General features: G+C 32.3%; 1 protein-coding gene across 2 annotated transcripts in view; it reads left to right on the top strand.

Annotated features, from left to right (window-relative positions):
* The first annotated feature begins 10,602 nt into the window (after positions 1-10,602).
* The window catches only part of LOC129219644 (potassium voltage-gated channel protein Shaker-like), a 130,624-nt gene continuing 117,752 nt past the window's right edge, over positions 10,603-23,474 (top strand). For both annotated transcript variants that reach the window (XM_054853913.1, XM_054853914.1), the window contains exon 1: positions 10,603-10,734. In XM_054853913.1, the coding sequence (XP_054709888.1) occupies positions 10,727-10,734 (8 nt within the window). In that variant the 5' untranslated portion in view covers positions 10,603-10,726. The remainder of the gene's footprint in view (positions 10,735-23,474) is intronic.

Genomic DNA, 23,474 nt, shown 5'->3' with positions numbered 1-23,474 from the left:
CTCCAATGAAAAACTGAAACGCTCATTTTATAACTTATTTTAAAAACTGTTGAATTTCGGTAATAAATAGCAATACATCTTAATAAAAATTATATAAAACTATAATTGTAAATGGTTTTAAAATGCATTCGTCAGTAATTATAAAAGTATATTTTTCACTAAATGTATGCTTTTTCCACAGTCATATTTTTTCATAATTTTTTTTTTCATCAGATATATTTCAAAATTGTTTTTGCCAGTAACTTTGAAAATTTTTATAAAACACCGCTGAAATCCTCTTATACCGTTTTTTTTACTGCAAAAAATTAAAATATTTTCTACTGTAAAATATTCTTTAAACAGTTCTTGTACGAACTGCAATAGAAATGAATCTTAGGATTTCTTTAAATGTATCTTTGTGATAGCATTTTTATTTATTAATCACAAAAGATATCTCTCTTTTCATTTGTTCAATTTATTTTAAAAATATTTCACGTGTTGCGAGCTACGAAGATAGAAAAAAAAAATTCGGAGCGATTTTTAAAAAGCGAAATTAGGAACTGATTTGCTAGTGCCGCCATCTGTGACGAAACATTATAAGTAAATTCCTTTGAATATAATTATTCTCTACGACGATTTCGTTACATCAAGTATAAAGTACATAATAAAGTAAACATTTTCTAGATACGTTTTCTTTTTATAACAAAAGAAAACTTGAAAAATATTTTTGTTTTTTCGTCGTGAAATGGAACTTCCTAAATTATGCATGTATTTTAAAACAATACTGCTTAAATTACAAAATAAAACAGGATGTAAAAGAAACTAAATATGTTTATATAGAACATAGATTTTTTATAGTATTCTTCTTGATATATATATATATATATATATATATATATATATATATATATATATATATATATATATATATATATATATATATATATATATATATATATATATATATAGATTGATAGATAGATAGATAATACTATGTATATGAACGATGACCTTTCGATTTTTTTTTTCATTGTTACAGTTTAAATAAACGTGACACTGGATTTTGTCATTTGTTGAAAAACATTTCTGGTTTTAGTATAGCAGAAAAAAAGAATGTATAGTGCCTTTGAAAAATTCTACAAATATTTTTTATAATGTGAAATTGCCCAACTGAAAAATTCACATCATGTGGCATGTCACATTCTTGCCCCAAGCTTGTCATAAATGTAGATAATTTATTTATTTATTTCGTAAAAGATTACGAGATTCGCCTACGTTACGTCTATCTTAAAATATAGAATGTACGAAACGGTAGACTGCTGAATGATATTGCGAATGAGGTGGTTTCCTGCAGTCAAAAGTACTACTTTTAGTCATGAAATACTTTCGTTTTCCCAACAGTTTTTTTTTTAATTATTTTTTTTTAATGTCCGATTTTTCAAACAAGGCGTGGTTTTGATGACGTCACAAACAATGCGCTTCACCGCATCTTTCTACTACGTTTCCACGTTATGATAATCAAGCAGCGAATTAAATATTGCGCTCTACGCTTGCTATCAACCATATCGTTGCCAATACACGTGAGTAAAGATGCGAATTAAATATTTTGCTCTGTGAATGGTAAAGTTTGACCGCAAAGAGAAGGCGGCTGACCTTGAAGCAAACACATCATTTGTATCGTTTGTAATAGGTTGATTGTTATTATTTTGGGATAGATAGGATCAGTGAAAAACTTTTAGGTGCTTTCTGGTTGATTCTACCTATTACAAATGATACGAAATGAGGTTTCGCTTCAAGGTCATCCGCCTTCTCTTCGCAGTCAAGCTATAACACAGAATGGCATTTCGTCTTTTGTGATGTCATCGGCTGAAGCGTTAAACGATGAAAGAGCACCGATTGAAGTAATTTTATAAAAATTTTAAACTTAAAGAAATTATTTTAAAAATGGTCAGATTCTATGTTTTTAATCATGATCTTTAAGAAAAAAAATACTTGGAAATTTTGGAAACAACTTTATTGAATAATACAGAAGATTCGAAGAATATAATGCTGCTTTCATTCGCTTTCAAAAAAACACCCCTTCGAACTTCAGCATTTGAAGGAAAGTTTTAAATTTTAGCCCTAGTTGAAATTTTACTTATTGTTACTTTTATTCTTTATTATTTCTCTTAAAAATTTTAGATTTTTGTCGAATTTTAATAACTTAATTTCAGCAAAACATGAAATTGTAGGGAGAGATGATATTTATAGGTGCACAATATAAATATGTGTACTTTATTTATGCAATAAATCATTGAACTTGCATTGAAAGGCTGTTTACTATTAATTTTCATTAGAAGTTCTTTTTTCTTTACATTACAGTATTATATTAGTTTTTTTGTTTAGCAATAATTACAACGTAAGAGTTCTACATCACTTCTCTTTTTGCCTCCTTCGGACCTGGCGTCAGGTATACCGGCACTTGAATTTTAAACAGCTGCTATTTATTGAGCAATCACAATTGCTTATTGTTCTCACTTGACTGTTTTGATGTCCTATCATTTTATTTTCTCACCGCCACCCTCCGCACCATCACCGTCGACCGGGTCCTCACGATGCTGCTCCTATAGCGAAAGCCGTCTCCATGTTGCATCCATGTTTTACACACACGCGCGTACATACACAACTACACACACACGCACACATACACAAACACATAGCTACCCACCCATTCATGCCTGCACACAGACACAAACACACATGCCTACACACACATACACATACCCCTACACACAAACACACATACCCTCACACACAAACACACACGCCTACATACACACACTCGTGATTGCGAAAAACATAATTTGAATTCAAGATGTCAAAATTCAAACTAATTTTGTTTAATAATTGCTTTGAGTTTTTTGTAGTTGAATCTTTACATTCTGCTTATTATTTTCTGTTCAAGGATTTTTCGTTTTGAGATTGATAAGACTAATATATAGGGATTGGGAGATAGAGAGTGTTTTATTTCTTCAACCACGGATTCTGGTCGCAAAGGCGAGGTCTTTTCTCTGATTTTTTTAAGTATATAATCTCGTATTAATAATTTAAAACGCTTATATTATGCTTAATTTTTTACAATGCTTAATTTTTTAACATTTTACAATGAAGTTTGTTTGATATTTCATCGCTTTTTAATCTGAAATATCAATTTCAAAAATATAAGTGCAGAATATTGGACAAATCATAACTCTTTGAATTTTTCGTCCACAAACTTGAAATTTTGTCTGTAAGATACTCTTTACCATAGTACACTGTGTTCCAAGTATAAAAGTTTTTGATTTAGTATGTCATAATTTTGACTGAAGGGGTTCAGAAAATTCTACTGTGTTCATAAAAATTAGTCAGAAACAATTAATTTCCCATAGAAAGTAATACTGTTATGCAGTATGTAATATTATTTTGAGTGTCTTACATAGTGCTGTGTCGATTAGTAACTCGGCCGAGTACCAAGTATGAACTGCGTGTGGAAGAAAAAATGACGTATAAGTTAAGGACTTTTGCACTAAATGTAATATCAATAGATACTACAGAATATAATCATTTTTTAATTAAATTTGATTTAGCTTTCAAATGAGGATCCCAGTAAGTTTTGCACAAAAAATTTTACAACAAGAAAAAGAATTAATATATGAGAAAAAAAAGTAGATAATCGAGATGAAGTTTAAACTATTTTGAAATTTTGGACATTACGAGATGGTTTTTTCTAAGTTCAATTGTGAAGCAATGGCTGGATCAACTAAAACAAAAAAAAACTCAGGAAAAAAATGCGGGATAAACCAACTTTTGTGGCCGTCACGAAACTTTTTTCTGTGTTTTTTTAATGAGTTCTCTGCTCTTACGTAAAATCACTACCAAAGTTCTGCTATACGCAAAAGCGGAATCAAGTGAAAAATTGAAAATAGTTTTAAATCTATGATCAAATTAATTTATTTGTTGACAATTAGAAGATAGCAACAGATATAAATTTTCAATTATCTCGATTTTTTTTCGATCGTTTGCAAACTGTTAAATCACGTAAAAAGCTTCCTTGAGGCAATTATAAGTTAAAGTAGTATGTTGTGACTATCATGTAACTTTCTTCTATATTTTCAAATGAGGTCTTGGTTCTTACGTGCAATCTCTTTTACTGTTTTTCTATTGGCCAAAATAAGAATCAAAGCTCGGAAATTGAAAATCATTATAAAATTCTTGTTAATTACAAACATTTTATTTGTTAACAAATAAAAAATGGCAAAACGAAGTTTTTTTAAATATTTAAGATTCTTCCGGTCATTTGGCACCAATTTAATTGCGTAGAAAGCACTCTCAAGGCAATCGTAACTGAAAACATTTCAAATTCAATTTTCTTCGTTTATTTAATTAAGCTAACTCGGGCGAAAGATGACATAAATCAGCTCCTCTTGAAGCGATTAACGCCGAAATTGAATCAGTGCCTGTTTCTGCAGAGGTTCAGTATTATTCCAAAATCATCTAAATCGTATCACTACTTTTTGAGCTATAGCAGCAGCAATGAACAAGAAAGAACGATCAATTGCAGCACCTTTCTTAAAGCTATTTTGCACCAATCAACTTTTTATACCCTCTTAGGTCTCTTTGCGGATTAATTTTCGTTTAAATTTAATTTTGGATAAGATTTTGTAAGTTTGTATGTGCTGTACCAAAATCATAATTTTTAGAAAAGTATTAAATAAATATGGAATTTTTTTAATATTGTATATAATAAACTTGTTTTCCAAAACATACTGCGAAGTCTCTTTCTGTCTCATGTGAGCATGTTGATGAAATCTCGAAGTACATCTAACTCCCTCCACAAATCAGACTGAAAACTACAAAGAGAATAAATGCTTTGGTCTCTTTTACCGATTGCTTTCCAACAATAAATTGCGCATAGTATCTCTTTTCAAAATCAACATCTTTTTCATTATTATCATCAACGATTCAAAAAACTTGAACTTTGAGAAAAAATGCATCACTTGAATCCTCACAATCAACCTTCAGGACTCGATCCTTACGCGCGGAGGATTTCACTGTCACCAACTGCCAATCACAAAAGAGTAAATTAACACCAGTCACGACAAAGCGAAACCAATACACAATTGTTCGTGCACAAAACTGTTATTTACATACTTCTGGCGGGCGCTGTAGAACCTGCTGAGGCTCTTGAGCAATGAAACATTGGAATTCCAAGATTCGCCAATTTAAGGAAACCCGAAATTTCGGTGAAGCCCCAGACGAGTATCACCCCTATAATAACACAGTGGAACGATTTAAAAAATATATATTTTTTTAGTTTCAAGCAATCGTCTACAATATAGTGGTTAAAACTTTTTCAAATTGCATGGTCAACTTAGATTCAAATTTCCGACTGGATATTACAGTGTGGCTCTTGTAGTTTTGACCCTGGTTGAGGCAGACCTATCATGGCAGGATTGTGAATGATACGCAGATTCTAATTATCACATTACGCCTCTGCCAAGTTAGGTTTGCCCTATTGACGGATTAAAAAGTCACTTCGACAGATACAATTTATGACCACACTTCCGTTACATTTCAGTGGCGTACCCAGGGGGTGGGCTGATAGGGCTACAGCCCCCCCCCCCGAAATTTTCAAAATTAATTATAAAAATTATAATGAAGAACAAGTTTTTTTTTATGATGTATTTTTGAAATCTTACATTCGTATTGATATCAGAAAAGTGATACATGAACTTTTCTTAGCTACAGTTCATAAGTATCCCCCCCCCCCAGCTCAAAGACTTTCGAACACAGCCCCCCCCCCCCAACTGATTTGTCTGCGTACGCCGCTGTTGCATTGAGTTCCTTCAGTTAAATGTAAAAAATTTCTTTTCATCGCACCCAGGGCTAGGTGGTTCAAAAATACATGAAAAAAAAAGTTCCTAGATAACGCGAAACCCCTCTATATTTTTATACTTGTGGAGAGAAATATACTGGAAGAATTTTAGCTTCCGATTTCAACTGAAAGAGGTTGCTCAATCCCCTCCCCCAAACTCCATACGTATGGAGAGAAGGAATAAACAAAGTGCAATAAACTGAAAAAACAATGCTACATATTATAATATACACTAGTAATATGTATATACATTTCAATTAAATAATTGTTCGCAAAAAACAACTGAGGAAATTCAATGCTTCTAAATTTGTGGCATTTTCTGTGCTACGGCTAATGTTAAATTAAGGGCTCATTGAGCACCCTCTTTAAAATTGAGTAAGAAGCTAAAACTTTTTTAGCATGATACTGTTAGTAAGTCTAAAAAATATAGGGGGTTAGCTCGATTTTTTTATTTTTTACCACCCTAACCCAGGGCTTAGTTTGCATCGGAGTTCACTAGTGCTCAGCCCCAGCGCTTCTTTTCCGGTGTACAAACATGTTTACATGTAAGACGAAATTTAAGCTATTTTAGAAAAAAAAAAGAAATCTGAACACGATAAGGCTCCTGCAATTCTTTTGTTAAAGTTTAAGCCCTGAGCGCACCGAAAGAAATGCCACTTCAAGGATTCAAGAGAGCCGCTTTGTAGGTGCAAAGAATGCTCAACTCGGAAACTGCAAAGTGGTGATTAAACGCGCATTTACAGATTTATAACAACTTTGCTGTTGCATTTTGATTGTTTTTCGAGAAGCTTCGTCGTAACTCTGAATATGGTTTGTCAAGAAGCCGACTACAAGAATTTCATGGCGCAGAGAGCGGCAGGAGGAGAATGAGAGATTTTACAGATTTGTTTTTTTTTTTTTTTTTCATTTTGGGGAGGGTTCCTCAGTTTCATTTTGGGGAATGAGACATCGGTCTGAGACGCGAGGGGGGGGGATACTCCTGGCTAAGTGTTGTAGTTCTCTCAGAATGTGTCATTCGCGTTGATTGTTTACTTTGGATAGATTTTAGCACAATTTATTTAGTTTTAACGATTTTTTAAATTTTTATATTGATATTGATTTGACAGTTTTGTAAGTTTTATTACCATAATTGCTAAGCATTTTGATTGAGGTTATTTTTTTTACCTTATTGAGTAGTCGATACTTTTTCATAATTTTACCAGACAAAACTTGTAGCATTGTCTTTTTCACTTTGTGAGATTTTTGGCTTTTAAAGTTAGTTTGTATTTGTCTGCCAATAGCTTCAACAAACAATAATTTTCTAAACACATTGGATTTGCTTTTTCTATCTTTACTATTCAGTTCTCTTCGAACTTTTCTCGTGGTTATTCATTTTTCTTTTCTTCACTTTTCTGAGATCTGCTGAATTTTTTTTTTTATATTTTTCAAGTCTAGTATTTAATTTTTTGTTTTTTCTATTCTAATTCCTCTATCTTCTTCTTTAGTTTATAACGGTTTTTTCTTATTGTTTTTTTTTCCTCTCAAAATTCCAGAATTCTTGTTTTCCTTGGCACTGTGTTACTATTATCCAATTGAGAAGAGGTGCTTGGAGGTGTATCTATAATTAATTCTTCAGTTCCTTCCAACTTTCTTTGTTTACGATATTTCCTTGCTTTTTCTTTCCAAAGTTTTCTTATTTTTCTTTTTTCACGTTCATTCATTTCTTGAACACATTTAATTTTTCCACTAGCCTTTCTTTGGTAGTAACGTTCTCTCTTTTTTTTCTTACTTTCTTCAAACATAAGAGGATTTTTTTTTTTTTTAATTTCTGTCTAGCAACAAGTCTCATGCTAAGTTTCTTTTGTTCCGTCCTCTTTTGGATTTGAACGTCTGACTTCTTTTTACTTTTTGGTTTTGCCATTTTTTTCTACTATTAAAAGAATGTGTGTATATATATATATATATATATATATATATATATATATATATATATATATATATATATATATATATAAAACATTACAGAAATCATTTAACAGAAAAACTGACAAAATGAACTTCTTTAAGAGTCGAATTTAATTTCTTTTCTATAAAAAATACAAAAAAATACAAAACAAAATTGCCCTATATTTTGTTTAGCAAACTGAAATTTATTATGATTTTTTCTAAGGCTTTGTCTCTTCCGTGGACCACGTCATCTCCTCCGTGGACATGCCACGTCCACGGAGGGGAAGTCCACGGAGGAGACAAATTCTAAAGCTTACTTTTTTCAGAGTTTTGATTTTAAAGTTAAAAAAATGGAATGCTTCTTTTTATCAAATATACTACTTTTGCTATCTAAAAATAATGTTTCAAATACAAAACAGTTTTATTTTACCTTTTGTATGATCACCACGGAGAATACACTAAGAACTTTGCCAAACCAGATTTAGACACAACAATCCAACACGTGTACAAGAGAACTAAAGTTAATTACTAGAAAACAAAATGGCTAAGTATCCTACCATTTACCTTATATGGACTTGACTTTTGCTGCCCTCTATTATGTATTTATTAAGTTATTTTAAGTGTCCACGGAGGGAGACTTTAATATTAGGGACAAAGTTTATGAGTCATTTTCTTTATAAATACAATTTATTTATTTTTTTAATTTTATTTTAAAAACATTTTAGAACTCTTAGCTAGTTAACACAATCAAAGATATTTAAAACCAATTTAAACAGTTTGAGACCAATTACAAATTGCTTTGTCTAACAGACATAGGGACGTTCACGGAGGGGATTTTAAAGCAACATTTATTAAAAAATAAAACTGAAATATTAAATTTATTTAATTGTCATGCATAATATTAATTAGTTCAAAACTTAACTAAAACACATGAAAAAAATATTAAGGAATATACTGAAGTTTTTATTATTTATTACTAAGGGACTGTAAAAGTCAACTTTTTGTGAGAATGACCCATCAGCATTTTTGTTCCATTAAAAATAATAAACATGTTTTCTCATCTTATTTGTCCTGTCTTTCTTGTGCTTTGTGCCGTCACTATCGCGTCACGAAAGCGTTTCCGACCATGCATTGCTATGTGATTTCCCATCGTCTAGGTGTACTCTATCTGCCCTGAAAGTCTGTAAACACTATACACCCTGTATGCGATTTTGTGACAAGCAATATTATAGCTTTAAAAGGTACAGAGAATCATTTCATTTCACGAAGTTTGCAAAGTGGGCGTTACACATATTTAGATTCCGTTTTATTTAATTTATTAACATTTTTTTATAATTCTGTAATTTGCGATATCTTTATATGGGAAACCAACATATTTCTTTTGCACTAATTAGTTGTCTTTCCCCTCTTATTGTTTTGTTGAAGGTAAGAAATCTATCTCTACTTCCAGTTCAGCTAAAGAAGAAACAAATGTCGCTTAAGATTTTATAAGGAATTGTTTAGGAAATTTCTAATATTTTTTACAAAAACAAGCTGATCAATATTTAAAAAAATAGAGCCTTTCAAAAATATCCCTAATTTCTCCAGAGAGCTAATTAATAAACTAATAATGAAAAAAAAATTCTTTCTTTATCGATACTTATTTTAATTACAATCGACGTTTTTAGTTATCGTCAATGTATTGCTGCGTTTGTTTGGTTTAAGAATGGGCAATTAGGCTTCATATATTTTTTATTCACGTCTATAAATTTCAATACTAAACTCTCGGATAAAAGTACATACTCAATACCAGCGGCACCCCGATGGTAGGTCACTGTGACCTCCCAAACATTTCGTCATTCGGCAAATTTTCTGTGACGATTCAGCGAATTTGGAAACCGCAGTGCATCTATTAATGTTGTCCTCATATTTTATTATTTGGTAAAAATCGGTGCTTCATTCGGCAAATTGAATCCCCTCCCTCCCCCAAACTTTTATCTCTAAGTGCCCCTGATCATTACATAGAAAGGGAAAAGCAACAAAATGCACACAAATTTGCAATTACATTAAATTTCTAAATTCCAGGGAACCATCTGCCCCCCCCCCCCACCCCCTCTGATCGCTCAAATAACAGGCTGGTCGAAAGCTACCCCACTCTAAAACACTTATAGCATTTGTCTAAACAAATGAAGGCTTATAATTAATTAACTTATCGATTAATAAAGTTTACCATGGTTGCATAACTAGAGCAAAAAAAAAGTTAACTTTTTGTATGTTAGTTTAAAAAGTTAACTTATTTTATGAGCAATTTTAAATTTTGATTGTTTTAATACGAATTGTGAATATATGCAGATGTATTTATGACAAATATTTATCAGATAATTTAATTGCGACTGCTCGAACGAGATGGCGTTCCTCTCGGGCAAATATTTGGAAGCAATGCCAAAACTCTCCAGCTAAAAATATAGCGGCAAAACAAACAGATAGCTGCTTTCGCCGAGGCACAGTAGCGCTACGTAGGCGTGCCGAAGCAGACGCGCACCGCTTGAAACTATGACAACAGAACGACTTGTAAAAACGGGCGAGAAATTTGCTCCTTCACCGAGAGGTGCACAAACTTTTAAAAATAGTGACACCGGCGTTTAAGGTTGCTTGTTTTTGAAGGATTAATTGCAACTTTTGTGACATAATGTGTCTCAACCTGAAGTGCCAAAATGTTCAGTAAAAATGATTATTTTGTAGTGAGTCGGGACTTAAATCTTTTCGACTCCTTTTCGCGTTTTCTGCTTTGTCGACTGGGACGTTGAGTTTCAGCTGTGTGAAGATGGATTGTTGGGGGAAGCATTGTCGCATCTGTTTGCGATGTGATGAGAGTCGTTGTCCCCCGACGCGCGTTCCCAACTGTGTCCTGCGTGCAAGGGATGCAGACGAGCACGGAATTTGCAGCAGATGAAGGAGTAAGTTCAAATACAGTTGTTTCTCCGCGGCAGTGGTGTTCCCATACTGTATACTCCATATACGCCGTTTACTCTCAAACATTTTTTAGACATATAGCGTATGCCCTCAAGCTTCATAAATTTTCATATTATGGATACTATGTATATGATCACATACACAAACTGTGCGTAGTGGATTACTGGGAGTATACCCTCCGAAAAATTGATGGGAACGTCACTGATCCGTGGTCAACTGCCGTTCCTCAAAATAATGGTACTACCGTACTAAGCACAAAAGGGGTATCTGCAACTGAGTTTAAAATGAGAAATTCCCGTATAAAGTTGTGTGTCTCCGTGTAATTGATTCAGATGAAACTTTTTCAGAATTGAAAAAAAAAAATATTTCCCATTGACAAATGACCATAATAATTGTATTAGAGTAAAATGTGTGACAATGAACCACCTGGTGACAATAACTCAATTTCGACAGAAAATGCAGATACCACTTTTGTGCTTAGCACGGCAACGTACTACCTGTCATTCAAATAAGAAGGCGAATATTAGCGGTAAAATAACCATTTTCAGTTCGGAATATTATTGAAAATTAAAGAACACAATGTTTTTGTCTTTTTTCGTTATTTTCATTTATTTATTTATTTTTTATTTATTCATTCATTTATTTATTTATTTATTTAAATAGGTTAGCACCCTAAGGTTTATAAATCAATTTAGAATTATCGATGCAATCAAAATGTATAGCTTCATTTAAACCTTCAAAAGCAGTTTTATTTCTTTCTTGGTTAAAATAACTTAAATGCGATTTCTAACTGAAGATATAAAGCTTGACTAAGAGTATTGACTATGCTGCCCTGGGCAGGTAAACGGCAATATCTGCAAAAATGAGTTTTCAAGATATTTGAAGAAATGTGTGTTGGATTCAATACTAACAGTATTGAAATGTTGGAATTAGAAGTCTTTTTCGCGCTTCTTTTCAGCTTAAATCAAATAAGCAAGCTTGTAATGTACGATAGATGACAAAAATTCAAAAAAAAGAAGAGTGAAAAATTTGCAGTTAATCCCCTTTACCTGCGCACGGCAGTATGGTTCGAATGCGTATAGTTAAATAATTTGTGTATTTGACAAAGTTTTGTATTAAAAGGAATATAAGACCTTTGTGCATAAAAATAAAAATAAGAAAAGACAACGCTCAATTGCAAAACATTGCAATTACTGTTTCTGTAACTAAACGTTGTTATTTTTTATAGTTTTGTACATTGAAAGAAATGCTTCAATAGAAACAAAAGTGTTTTTATGTTAAAATAATTCAAAATGTCTACTTTTTCAAATAAAATTACATTAACTTATATAAGGAATAAAAATTTAAATTTCACCTTTGTGCGGAAGTAGCTAATGGTGAAATAACGTGATTACACTAGGTCATATTCGAAACATTTTGCTTTCATGTGATTCAAGGCTGTTAAGTATTTTCGTGAAAATTTTAACCGCTAGCATATTATACGTTGATTATAATTTGAATTCAAATTTTCAATATGCACATTCTTCCTCTGAAGAAATAGTTCCGAATTGCTCCGATGCTAGTTTAAGAAGCATTAATTGAGAGTGTGCTGTGCTCTGATAGATTTGTTCAACTGTACAAATGCTGAAATGGTAATAATTTATACATGTAAAAATCTTGATACTTTTGTAAAACATTGCTAATATACTGTCCCTTTACATTCAACGTTTTAAAAATTGACCTCACTCCGCTATATAAATGAAGCGAAGCATTTTTCAATCATACTCCGTTCAAACATGTTTTAGAAATATTCTGGCTCATGATAATAATATCATGAGTGAGTTCAACTCTTAATTTTCAGATTAACGGTCGATCAATTTATGGCTATTATCGGGAATAAATATTTTTTATACCACGTTTCCGCGAGTCTCTGAGCAGGAAAGCATGCTAATTAAATTATCATAAAATATAATGCTTCCTTTTTCGTAAAAGGAAGTGAAAAGAGCTAGGGTAACGGCACCAGTAACAGACAAGGGCCCAGTAACACAGTCGTAAGGTTGGATTTCAATTATAAGAATTTTAAGCGGGTAAAACTGATGTTGCTGCAACCCCTGAATACGATGCAACCATCTGGTGTTATCAGAGTGATTTTTTTTAAAAATAAGGAAATTTTGAACAATTTAAAGAGAAACTGGGAAATCTGTCCATTACTCATCCTTTCCTCATCCTATCTGTTACTGGGTATCATCAGAATGGTCAGTGTCAGCTACTGGGGCTCGGACCTTTTTTCGAAATTGAGCAAATAAAAGTAGAATTGACTAATTCAGAGGATCCAGAAACATCCAAACGTCAGGTGAGATGTAGTTGCATGGGACGAAAATAGTTTTTAAAGTCTAAATAGATTAAAAGGCTCATAAAATTGAGTTAACCTGAGAGCGATGTCTTAAGCTTGTCTGTTACTTGTGCCGTTTCCCTAAATACAGTGTTTTTTTTTTTTTAACATTTACATTTTAGCACAAAGATATTTATTCGTTTGGGAGCATAGAGTTAAAAATGAGTCTCATAAATTATTTGCCTTTGTAAGTCCACTCTCTAATTATTTATTTTTTAAGTGTGTTCCATTTGAACAAATTTCCAGAAACGAGGAAGTGTAAGGGGGAAAAGATGATACAAAGTATTCTCAAAATGCATAAAAAACTGTATACTTGTACCATATTTGTAAATAGCTTTGTTTTCTACAAACGTATTTTATTAAGCATATCTAAATGTGTTTTATACTGTTTAGTAAACTAAAGATAAAAATTTCTCATAAAAATTCTGATTGCTTTATCCAATTGTACAGTTATCATTATGAAATTTTTTACAACTGAGTAATTATGTAATTCACTAACTTTCTTCCCTTATTTCAATAAAATATGATCTTCAAAAACCCATAACGATATTAGTTAAGATATTCTTGACATGACATGAAAACAGGGGTTCCCAAACTTTTTCGATTCACCGCACCCTTTTGAAGAAATGGAATTTTCTCACTACACTCTAGTACATCCCTTAACATAAAGCATCACCGCCACATCATCCTTTTCGCGTTCAAAATTGACGATTTTACTGTTTAAGCAAACGAAAGTGTTTAAGAAACATATTTTATTCGAACGTGTTTATAAAAGTGCTGCCCCCCCCCCCTCACGTCTCTTAATTACGATATCTTCATCAAACGACCGGATAGAATCAATTTTTGCTCTTTAAAATGCGATAAACAAAATATTAGCAACTTGAACTTGCAATTCGATTTGATACGCTTCCAGATGAAAATATTGTAAAATAAATATTAGAAACTGAGCAGTTGTAAAGTTTTAAAATTTTACTAAGTATTAGTAAGTTATAAAATTAGCGCAAGTATAAATCAATTGCAAGAAAAGTACAAGCATAAAAAATTCACAAAATAAATACAAGAATAAATGATCGTAAAATAAGTATATGCTTGGGTTAGTTTTCATGGGTGTACGGTTTCTTTTTTCTGTTTTCCTTTTCCGTTTTTAATGAATTTTCACAGAATAGATAAATATTTCATATTATTTGCGAATTAATAAAACATTCTGAAAACCATAGAGCTCTGGTACTTTATTTTTCAAAATTGAATCCTCAAAACTGAAATCTGAGTGCAAATATTTATTCATATTCAGTATTTGTTGTAATTTTCCACGCGTTTATTTGTCCTTTCTTTTTAAAAGTTTTAAAAGCGTTGTTGTGTTTAGTAAATAAACATTATGCCGTTTTGGTGTGTAAATAGTAAACACAAAACAAATGTTCATTACATATGCAGCGATAGGACAAACATAGGCAGCGATAGGAAACAAATATATGCAGCTATAGGATTTTAAAGCTAGTAAATAAGTAATAAGTAAGCTTAGTAATAAGTAATAGTACTAAGTTAGTCAGGAATACGATCAGTTCTTATTTTCATTTCTTTGAATCTGATATTTTTTCTCAAATATAATTATAATTAACAAATTATGGGGTTTCATGATTGTTGCAATTTTAATGTATTATGATGTACGTCTATATTCTAATGTTTCTTCTAAACTACTAAACATAAAATTGAAATTAGAGATTTAATTATCTATTGTTAGAACATAGGTAAATAAATGAAACGTTTTTACGACTGCAATTTCAATTTAAATCAATAAAACTTCTATGCATAGAAAGGAAAAAAATGTATATGAGGCAGTGAGAAGAAGGGGATGTACTGGATTTTTTCAACTTTTGAGTAAAACGCGTTTAAAGTTCAGATCCTAGATAGGCTTTCATTGAATTTATTTTTCTAAATCATGCTGTATCGCAGCATTACCCGAGCGACTAGTATCATTTCTTGCCCTAAAACAGAGGAGAGGTTCCCCTACCATTTGCACTGATTATCTCCATTTTCTTTTAATTTTGCTACTTGCATCCCTTTGCTTCTGACTGCCTCTAATATAAAATACACTTCAAAATTTCAATTTGGTTTAGGTATCAATAATAATTGAATAAGCAAAGGTATAGTATAAAGGTAGACCGGGATATTTAACTGTCTTCTAGGGCATTAGAAAATCTGGATACGGCCCTGCAGTTTTGTCAGTTTATAAGTAATTTACTTTTCTTTATTTAAAGAACCGCTTCCAACATTCTCACTTTTACGAAACAATTTTAACGGTGTTCAATTTTTTGCATTCTAATATTTCTTGAAGAAAATTTCTTAAAAGTCAGTACTTATTTTGCATGGCATAGAATTTTTTTTTTTTTTTAAATCTTTATGATGCAAATGGGAGGCAGGTTATGATAAAAAAATTCAGAATGATATTGAAATTGTCCGAATTTCAACTCGTTCTGTAAGGTTATCACTTAGGCTGCGTTCGGAAATGATCCACCGGTTACACCGCGTGGTTAGCCTGGTGTGGTTATGACGTATTTGGAATTTCTTTAGGAATTCTTGTAGAACAGCTGTGTTTCCGAACGCTCGTAGTTACACCGCGGTAGTTCTAGTTCAGCAGCAAACGACGCTCCAATCAAAGCGTAACTTTCGTGATAGGTAAGTCATGTGCGTTACGATCAAAACATGAAACACGACCGGATTGGCCAACACAGACTTTGTGACGTTTGTGATCTCGCTAATCGCTTCCGAACAGCGGTGCGACAGGTTGCAACCAATTCGATCGCCAGAAAACGACCGCAGTGTTTCCGAACGTGGTAAAGTGACGTCACCGGTTATACCGCAGGCGTTTCCGAAAGCTTGCGGTGGCACCGAGGCGACCGATCCTTGTTTCCGAATGCACCCTTAGTTTGACATAAATAATTGCCAAAAGTGCTAAGCAGGGAATGTATACAGCATAAGAGGCAGTGAGAGACAAAGAGATGTAAGTGCCAAAATTAAAAGTTTGGAGATGACCAGTACAAAAGGTTGGTGAACCTCTACTCTGTCTTGGGGCAAGAGATAGTACTAGTCGCAATAGTAGGTTCTGTTATACAGCATGATTTAAGAAAACTTTTCAATGAAAACCTAATTAGGACTTTATTTTTAAACGCATTTTACTCAATACTTGGAAACGTCCACTTTGCTTCTCACTGCATCATATGGCATTGAAAATAATACGGATGCTATAAATCTCAGCAAAATTTACGAGTATTTTTTATTTATTAACTTATCTAATAGATCAATTAAGGCTGCTTATTGATCTCGTGAAGCTCATTTTAATTCAGAAATCTTGACCGAAAGCTGCCTTTAAAGTCTGATTGCCGTAGCACTTGCGTATTGAAAGGAATGCAAGGAAAACGCCTACAGTGGTAAAGTTATAAGGGCAAAAAACCTCGCCAAATGGCTAGTTTGCCGGGAAAATATGCAAATTTTATAGCTTTAAATCAATGGTAAAAAGGCAAATTTTGTTAGTTTTTAGGGGAAAGATATTATAAAGAATTTCATCCTGATAGAATGCGTTTTTAATTTAGACATCCATTTGATTGTACACGAAATTTTAAGGACAGCTCTTTTTGTGTTCGTCTAAAAAGTAAAATTTGTATCAACTAAAAAGCAAAACTTGCATTATTTTTCTTTTGCACATGGCTCTACATAATGATATAAAAGCTAAGGAAGCGATTTTAAACGTCGCATTTTATTTTTGTGGTCATGCCACTAGGAACGAAACTTTCAGATTTTGAGGAAAGGGAAGTTGGTTACTTTTCAACTTTAAGAACGTACTGCACGTCAAATTTCAGCACATCTGAATAAATGGAGAATGGGCATTTATAACTTCTTTAGGCAAATCTGTATAAAAAGAGGTACAAGCAGGACATCTTTTTCTGTGCGTGTAAAAGGAATGTTAATCCAAATTCTTTCATAAAACAAACATCAATGGAAATTAGGTAAGAATTAAAGTCACGACGAAATGCTTGAACTGTTTGACAGATTTTACAAAAAGGAAAAAAAAAGTTTGTTATGTAAAGCTAATGTCACTACCGAATCGAAAACAATACTTTTAAAAAAAATTAGGGTAGAGTTTACCAAAAATGCATTACTATATGTAAAAGGCGGAATGATGTAATTATGTCCGATAAGAAAAAACTTAATTTGGATGGACCAGATGATTTTCGCTACTCTGGTACGATCTCTGTAAAGAAAAAGAAATTTTCTCTAAGCATTGCTTTGGAGGTGGCTTAATAATGGGCTGGGGAACTTTCGCAAGAACGGAGATTATTTCAAAAGTATTTTGCGCAGGGAAGAAAAACTTTAGAACGTTGTGTTGATGTATGGGCTATATTTTTTTTTTAAATCAGAATCACCATTAATTACGAGTAAAAACGCTTTTTATGTCTTTGAATGGGTGTTTCGAAGGCGTAGGATAATGCTGCATCACACGTTTTACAAACATCGAATTCATGGTTTGATGTTAGCTTCTTGAAATTACTTTACTAGGGCAGAAAGCCTGATATGAATTCAAAAGAAACTGTGAAACATTCTGGTCCACGAACTGTACAAAAATGGTAGTCAATATTTAAGTCAAACAAGAATTCATTTCCTCCATCCAAAAAAATCTGGATAAAAATGTCCAACAACATTTTTTTCTAATTCTATGAAATCAAGATTGATAAAAGTGATTGAGGAGAAAAGGAAAATGATGACTTTTGAAGTGTTTTAGGGCGAAACATTCGTTGTCTTTCACAATGGCTTTTTTTTTAATTAATTATAATGAGTAATTCATATTTTGTATTTCAAAATGTTCTACAGTCCACAATGATTTCTAGCATAAAAATGCATTTTATGCATGCATTTCACCACACTACTGTGTGAAGGTAAAGCGCAGTTTCTGATGAAATGCTTTTTTGAGATATTTCAAGAAGCGCGTTTTGGATTTCATACTAACAATACTGTAATGTCGGAACTTGATAGGTTTTTTTTTTTTTTTTTTGCGTTGTTATTTATGGTGAACGCCGAAAATGATAAAAATGCAAGAAATGACAAGAACGCAAAAAAAAAAAAAAAAAAAAAAAAAATGGAAATTGAAATTTTTTCAAATTTGCCTTTCGACGGAAGAACATTACTTCAGAAAAAAAAATCTGCATAATTTTCTGTTGATCTCAAAATTTTGACCACCTGCACCAGGCGATACGATGAAAGTAAGAAAACGTTTCATAACGATCACCTCAACGCGTTGTTTCTTAGAGCAGGGATTTTAATGCTGGGATTTAAACTGATTGCGAGCAAAATGCTTTATGGCTGGACCATGGAAAAAAATTCAAACGTGAGATAGATAATTGAAGGGTTTCCAGCAACAAAGAGTTAACTAAATTTTTTTATTGTTGGGAAATCTCGTGAAGTTAACTCCATGTTGCTCAAGCGAATGAAGCAGCTAACTCATTCTAGCGAATAGCTTGAGAACTATTAACCGGAGATAACTCCTTGTTGAACCAAACGACCAAAAAAATTAGTTAACTCTTTGTTGCTGCAAAACTTTCAATTATAGAAAGTCGGAAACTGACTTTGGCTCCAAACATGCGTAAGAACGCAAGATAGATCATTGACTCAACTGAGAAAAATTAATTATTAGCCATTCATTAAAAACTACGGATAGATATAATCCTCATATAATAGCGAATTCACTGATCAAGTAGTGCTCCTGACGTCACCAACAATGAAACTCGCACGATAACTTGGTTACATTTTTTGGTAATGTTTGACATGCAGGGAAGTGACTAAACTGGATCCGGTCACTTAACTGTTTTACTGGTAAGACTAGTTTTAGGAGAATGAAGAAACGAAAAAAGGATCAACAATGAACGCTATCAACTGGAGTTTAGAGTTCATCCACTGGAGTTAGTGTTAAAATTTCAACTATCAAAATATCCCCAAACAGGCAATAACTTCGTTCAAATGAAGAAGCAATTTTCACCCGTCATAACTTGACGGGCGATTTTCTAGTTTTAAAAGTAAGAAATCTAAATTTTTCAAAACATATTTAACTCTTTACGGAACTGTGAGACATTTCTGTTCTTCCCTGAATCTGAACAGGTCTGAGCCCCAATTAGTTCGTTTTTCTAAGATTTCACTGTAAATGCTATGCGCTTAAATGTTGCTTAAATTTTTTTATTCCTATATATTTCAAAAATATCCTATATTATGTGAAGGTGTCTCTTTGATTCCTATTTAACTTTAAAACGTGGCATCATAAACAACAGCAGAAACTACAGCAGAGATCAGTTTGATTCAAAGGGCTGTAAATTTCCCAAAAACCAATCCAAATTTGAAAACAACCAAATCGCTGTTCTCCAGGGTAAACGAATTCCGTACACTTAATAGGACCAAATAATTAATTTCATCATTTCTATTTGTTCTTGAGGAAACTTTGCAGATGCGTAATTTTTTTTATTGTTTTAAATCTCAAATCTGTTGCATAGTAAGTGCTCATTCCTTAACTAAGAAAGGAAACAATGATTTACTATTCTAGCAAGGTGTCGTAAGAAGTTTCTTGAACTGTGAAACTCATTCTTTGAAACACGTGCATACGTAACCCTGAAGAAAAGAATTCGTTTAAAAGCTCTTTCCCAAATAGCTTGCAGAGAACCGAGAGTTTAGTGGCAACAGGGCATGCTGGGAGTTCGGTGGAAAAGATTGCTGAGTTCCAACGAAACACAAAAGATAAATCCATCTGCGAGTTAAAAATTAATGCAATTGCAATTACTTTTGCTGAAATTTGGCAACCAACATTCATATTTGTCAGAATTTGTTTTTTTTATTCTTTTCTTTTTTTAATTCTCTTTTTTCTTTTTCTTTTTTCTTATTTTTTTATTTTATTTTATTTTATTTTTATTTATTTATGTATTTATTTTTTTGCCAAAAGTTGATCAGATCCGATTAACAAGCAATTACTAAACACTCCATTTTTGCATACAGATACTGCATTTTTACGATTATTAGCGATCGTTTGTCTGGAATAGCGATGAACGAGCTGGAGATAGTAAACTTCTCTTATTCAATCTGACTAGGGAAACACAAGAATAAAGTAATAATGAAAAAAAAAGTAGTAATTGAAAGTACATAGTGAAACATGTTTGTTGATGTATGTCTTGTGTCCCTTGTCTCCCCATAATCGAAATACAAGGTCTTAGAGTCTGGAGACATTTTTTTAAAAAATGCCAAAATTTAGTGAAAAATGGAAGTTTATGGAACAAATTTAAAGTGAATGTTTAGGTGCCCGTCTCTTATTATATTTTCTGACTTTTTTTTATAATACCCCGCCAAAATTAAAAACTTTTGTCTCGATAACGGAAAGAAGAGGGCAAATGATTTTATGGGTAAAAAAACATGGTCCACTATGCTCTTTTCATTGCTACTTTTTTTTTTTTTTAATTATTACATTGACTCATGGTTTACCCGATCAGATCATTTTCAAGTTGGGTGCTAAAAGAAATTTAGCACTCCAGCGAAGGTGTGATAACATGGTGTGGCTCGGAAGTTGTAGGTAAAAATTTGCGTCAGGGCGTTGAAACTATCTAAACAGGCTGTCACATTCCTTCTTTTTTTTTTTTTTTGGATTGCAGCAGTAAACGTAATTCAAATACGGAAATCTAATCTGTTCTTACGTATTTTTGTGGAAATTTGTGTGTTTTTTGTTATTGATTTACGTTTAATTAGCATATCAAAAGCGTCAATTACAAATATGGTCTATTATTTTTTTTAAATTTGCTAAAAAGCATAAATATGCAAGATGTCTCTCTATTTTTTTTCTATATTATAATAATTATGTTTTATAACTATGATTTCACATTTCGCAAAGTGCATTGAAAAAAAATCAGTTATTAACCATTTTAATTGCGTGCTTTTGACATTAAAATGTGATTCATAACTATAAAACTTAAATTTAAGAAAGAGGTAACATTTTTATGTCTTGCTTCGGTTAACAACGTTAAAAATTTCTTATTCAACATACCTTTTTGAAGTTTCACATAAATTTAAGTAACAAAATATGTATGTATTAGAACACAAATGCGTTTTTTGCTTCGTACTTATTAAATTCGAGTACAACAGTAGCATAAAAATTCAAATATAATACAAGTTAACTTTCAAACTCCTTGCATATTGCTCTACGTTTTATGTAACACAATGAGCCATCAGTTTTCCTGCTATGCATCGCTTGGAAAACTAAATGGTTTTATCAGTTTAAAAAACTCTTCATGAAAGTAGTACTTGAACTATTTTTTAAAGTAAGTAAATAATCTGCATCTAGAAAGTAAAGGGCATTAATTTAGAAAAACAAAATTAACCAGAAGATGAGTTTAAAGTTTTTTATTTTGTGATAATTTGTATTGCCGGATTGACATTTACAGGCTTTTAGGATGAAAATTTGTTTTTTATTAGTCCTGATGCTTTATACCTCTAGTTAAAGTAAAAGTTGAGTAAGATGGTGCTTAAATCTCGATTATGAAAAAATAATTGACATAGTATCCTTTACGTCCCAGGTACAGACTTATTCTAGAAGGAGAATATATTTTTACTATTAATTATGCGGGCTCTGTAAATGACAAGAACTGTCATGACATAAACTGCTCGTGAATGTTGAAATTGGACGGTTCGATTTCCGCTTGCCCCAGAAGCAATTTCCAATTATTTTAAACTTCCCCTCTGTCAAAACTTTACTGTTGCTTCGGTAAACTGAGATTTACCAGTGGGTTAATTAAGATCAAATACCCTACGAAAGTTATAATTAGTTTATAGCACGACTGATACAACTTTCTTATTTTTCCGTTCAAAATGACTATGGAATATTTTCAAATGATAAACATTTCTTTTTACAATATGAAAGAAAAAAAACTTATTTTTAAACGTAAATAGCCGGACTTTTGACAGATGAAAATTCGCATAAAATCGAAAGAACTACAGAAGTTGAGCTTTACTGCAACTTAAAGCTCGTAAAAGAAGTGCGTGTATTTCCGAAAAAAATTGAACGAATCATTGAGAATAACGCAAATTTAAAACTTCATCAAAACGAGGAAAAAAACAAACAAACATGACAAATCCAAAGCTAAAGAAAATGAAGAGAATCTTTCTTTCTTTTTCTCTATGTTGGTATATATATATATATATATATATATATATATATATACAGTGAAACCCCTCCTAACGGACACCCCTTTAATGCGGACACCCCTCTTATGCGGACAGTTTTTAATTCCCCGGCAGAGAGACATTAAACCTAATGTATAAGGAACCTCTCTCGTACGGACACCCTCAAATACGGACACGGCCACCCTTTTCAAAGTCATTTACATTGATATATCCTTTTTTGCGGACAGTATTTAAAACTTGAGAATTAAATAGCTACTCCATTGAAAGGCTTCATTTAATGCAAAGTCGACCAGCTTATACGGAGATAAAAAAAATATTTCTTTGCAATTTTACTTTGCATCTACTGCGTAGCAAAAAATTTTCAGCTTGACACCGAAATGCATTTTTCATTCCAAAAAACATCATCAAATCGTCAAAAATAAAAGAAAAGAAAAGAGAAAATGATTATTCTGCAAGTTTCTGTCTGTATACCCCCACCCTCCCCCGTTGCCTTGTTCCTTTTCAGATGACTAACAAACAGGCGTGTTGTGTCTAAGTAGAGCCGAGTTGACGCGCCATCTAACAAAAATATTTTATAGAGAGTAAAAGTAAAGCCAATGCAATATCATAAAGTAAACTTAAGGGTAAAAGCATTCAGTTGTTTCATCGTTCTCATTGAAATGGCTCTGAATACTCATCGTCAGCGTCGTACTCTTTCTCTTAAAGAAAAAATTGAAGTTATAGATTTCGCAGAAAAAAATAAAATTGGAATACGGAACATTGCTGAAAAGTTTGGTGTGGGACGCACACAAATTTGCTGTATATTAAAAGGAAAAGAGAAGTTCAAGAAAGAATGGTTCATAAATGGAAACCAAGAGAAGAAAAAAGATTTTCCTAAAAGTAATGCCCTTGCAGTGGATGAAATTGTGTTTAAATGGTTTGTGTCCGCAAGAAGCAAAAATATTCCGATTTCTGGCCCTATTTTACAAGAAAAGGCGAAAGAAGCAGCTACTGAAATGGGTATAGAAAATTTCAAAGCTTCCAATGGATGGTTAGATCGTTTTCGAACGAGACATGATATCGTTTTTAAAAAAATATGTGGTGAATCCATGGATGTGGATGCTGACATTTGCGAGAAATGGTTTGAGAAAGTGCCTAGTTTGATTGAAAATTACG

This window comes from Uloborus diversus, chromosome 4 (assembly GCF_026930045.1).
Source record: "Uloborus diversus isolate 005 chromosome 4, Udiv.v.3.1, whole genome shotgun sequence".
Classification (NCBI taxonomy): Eukaryota; Metazoa; Arthropoda; class Arachnida; order Araneae; family Uloboridae; genus Uloborus; species Uloborus diversus.
This window is presented reverse-complemented; position numbering and strand designations above follow the sequence as displayed.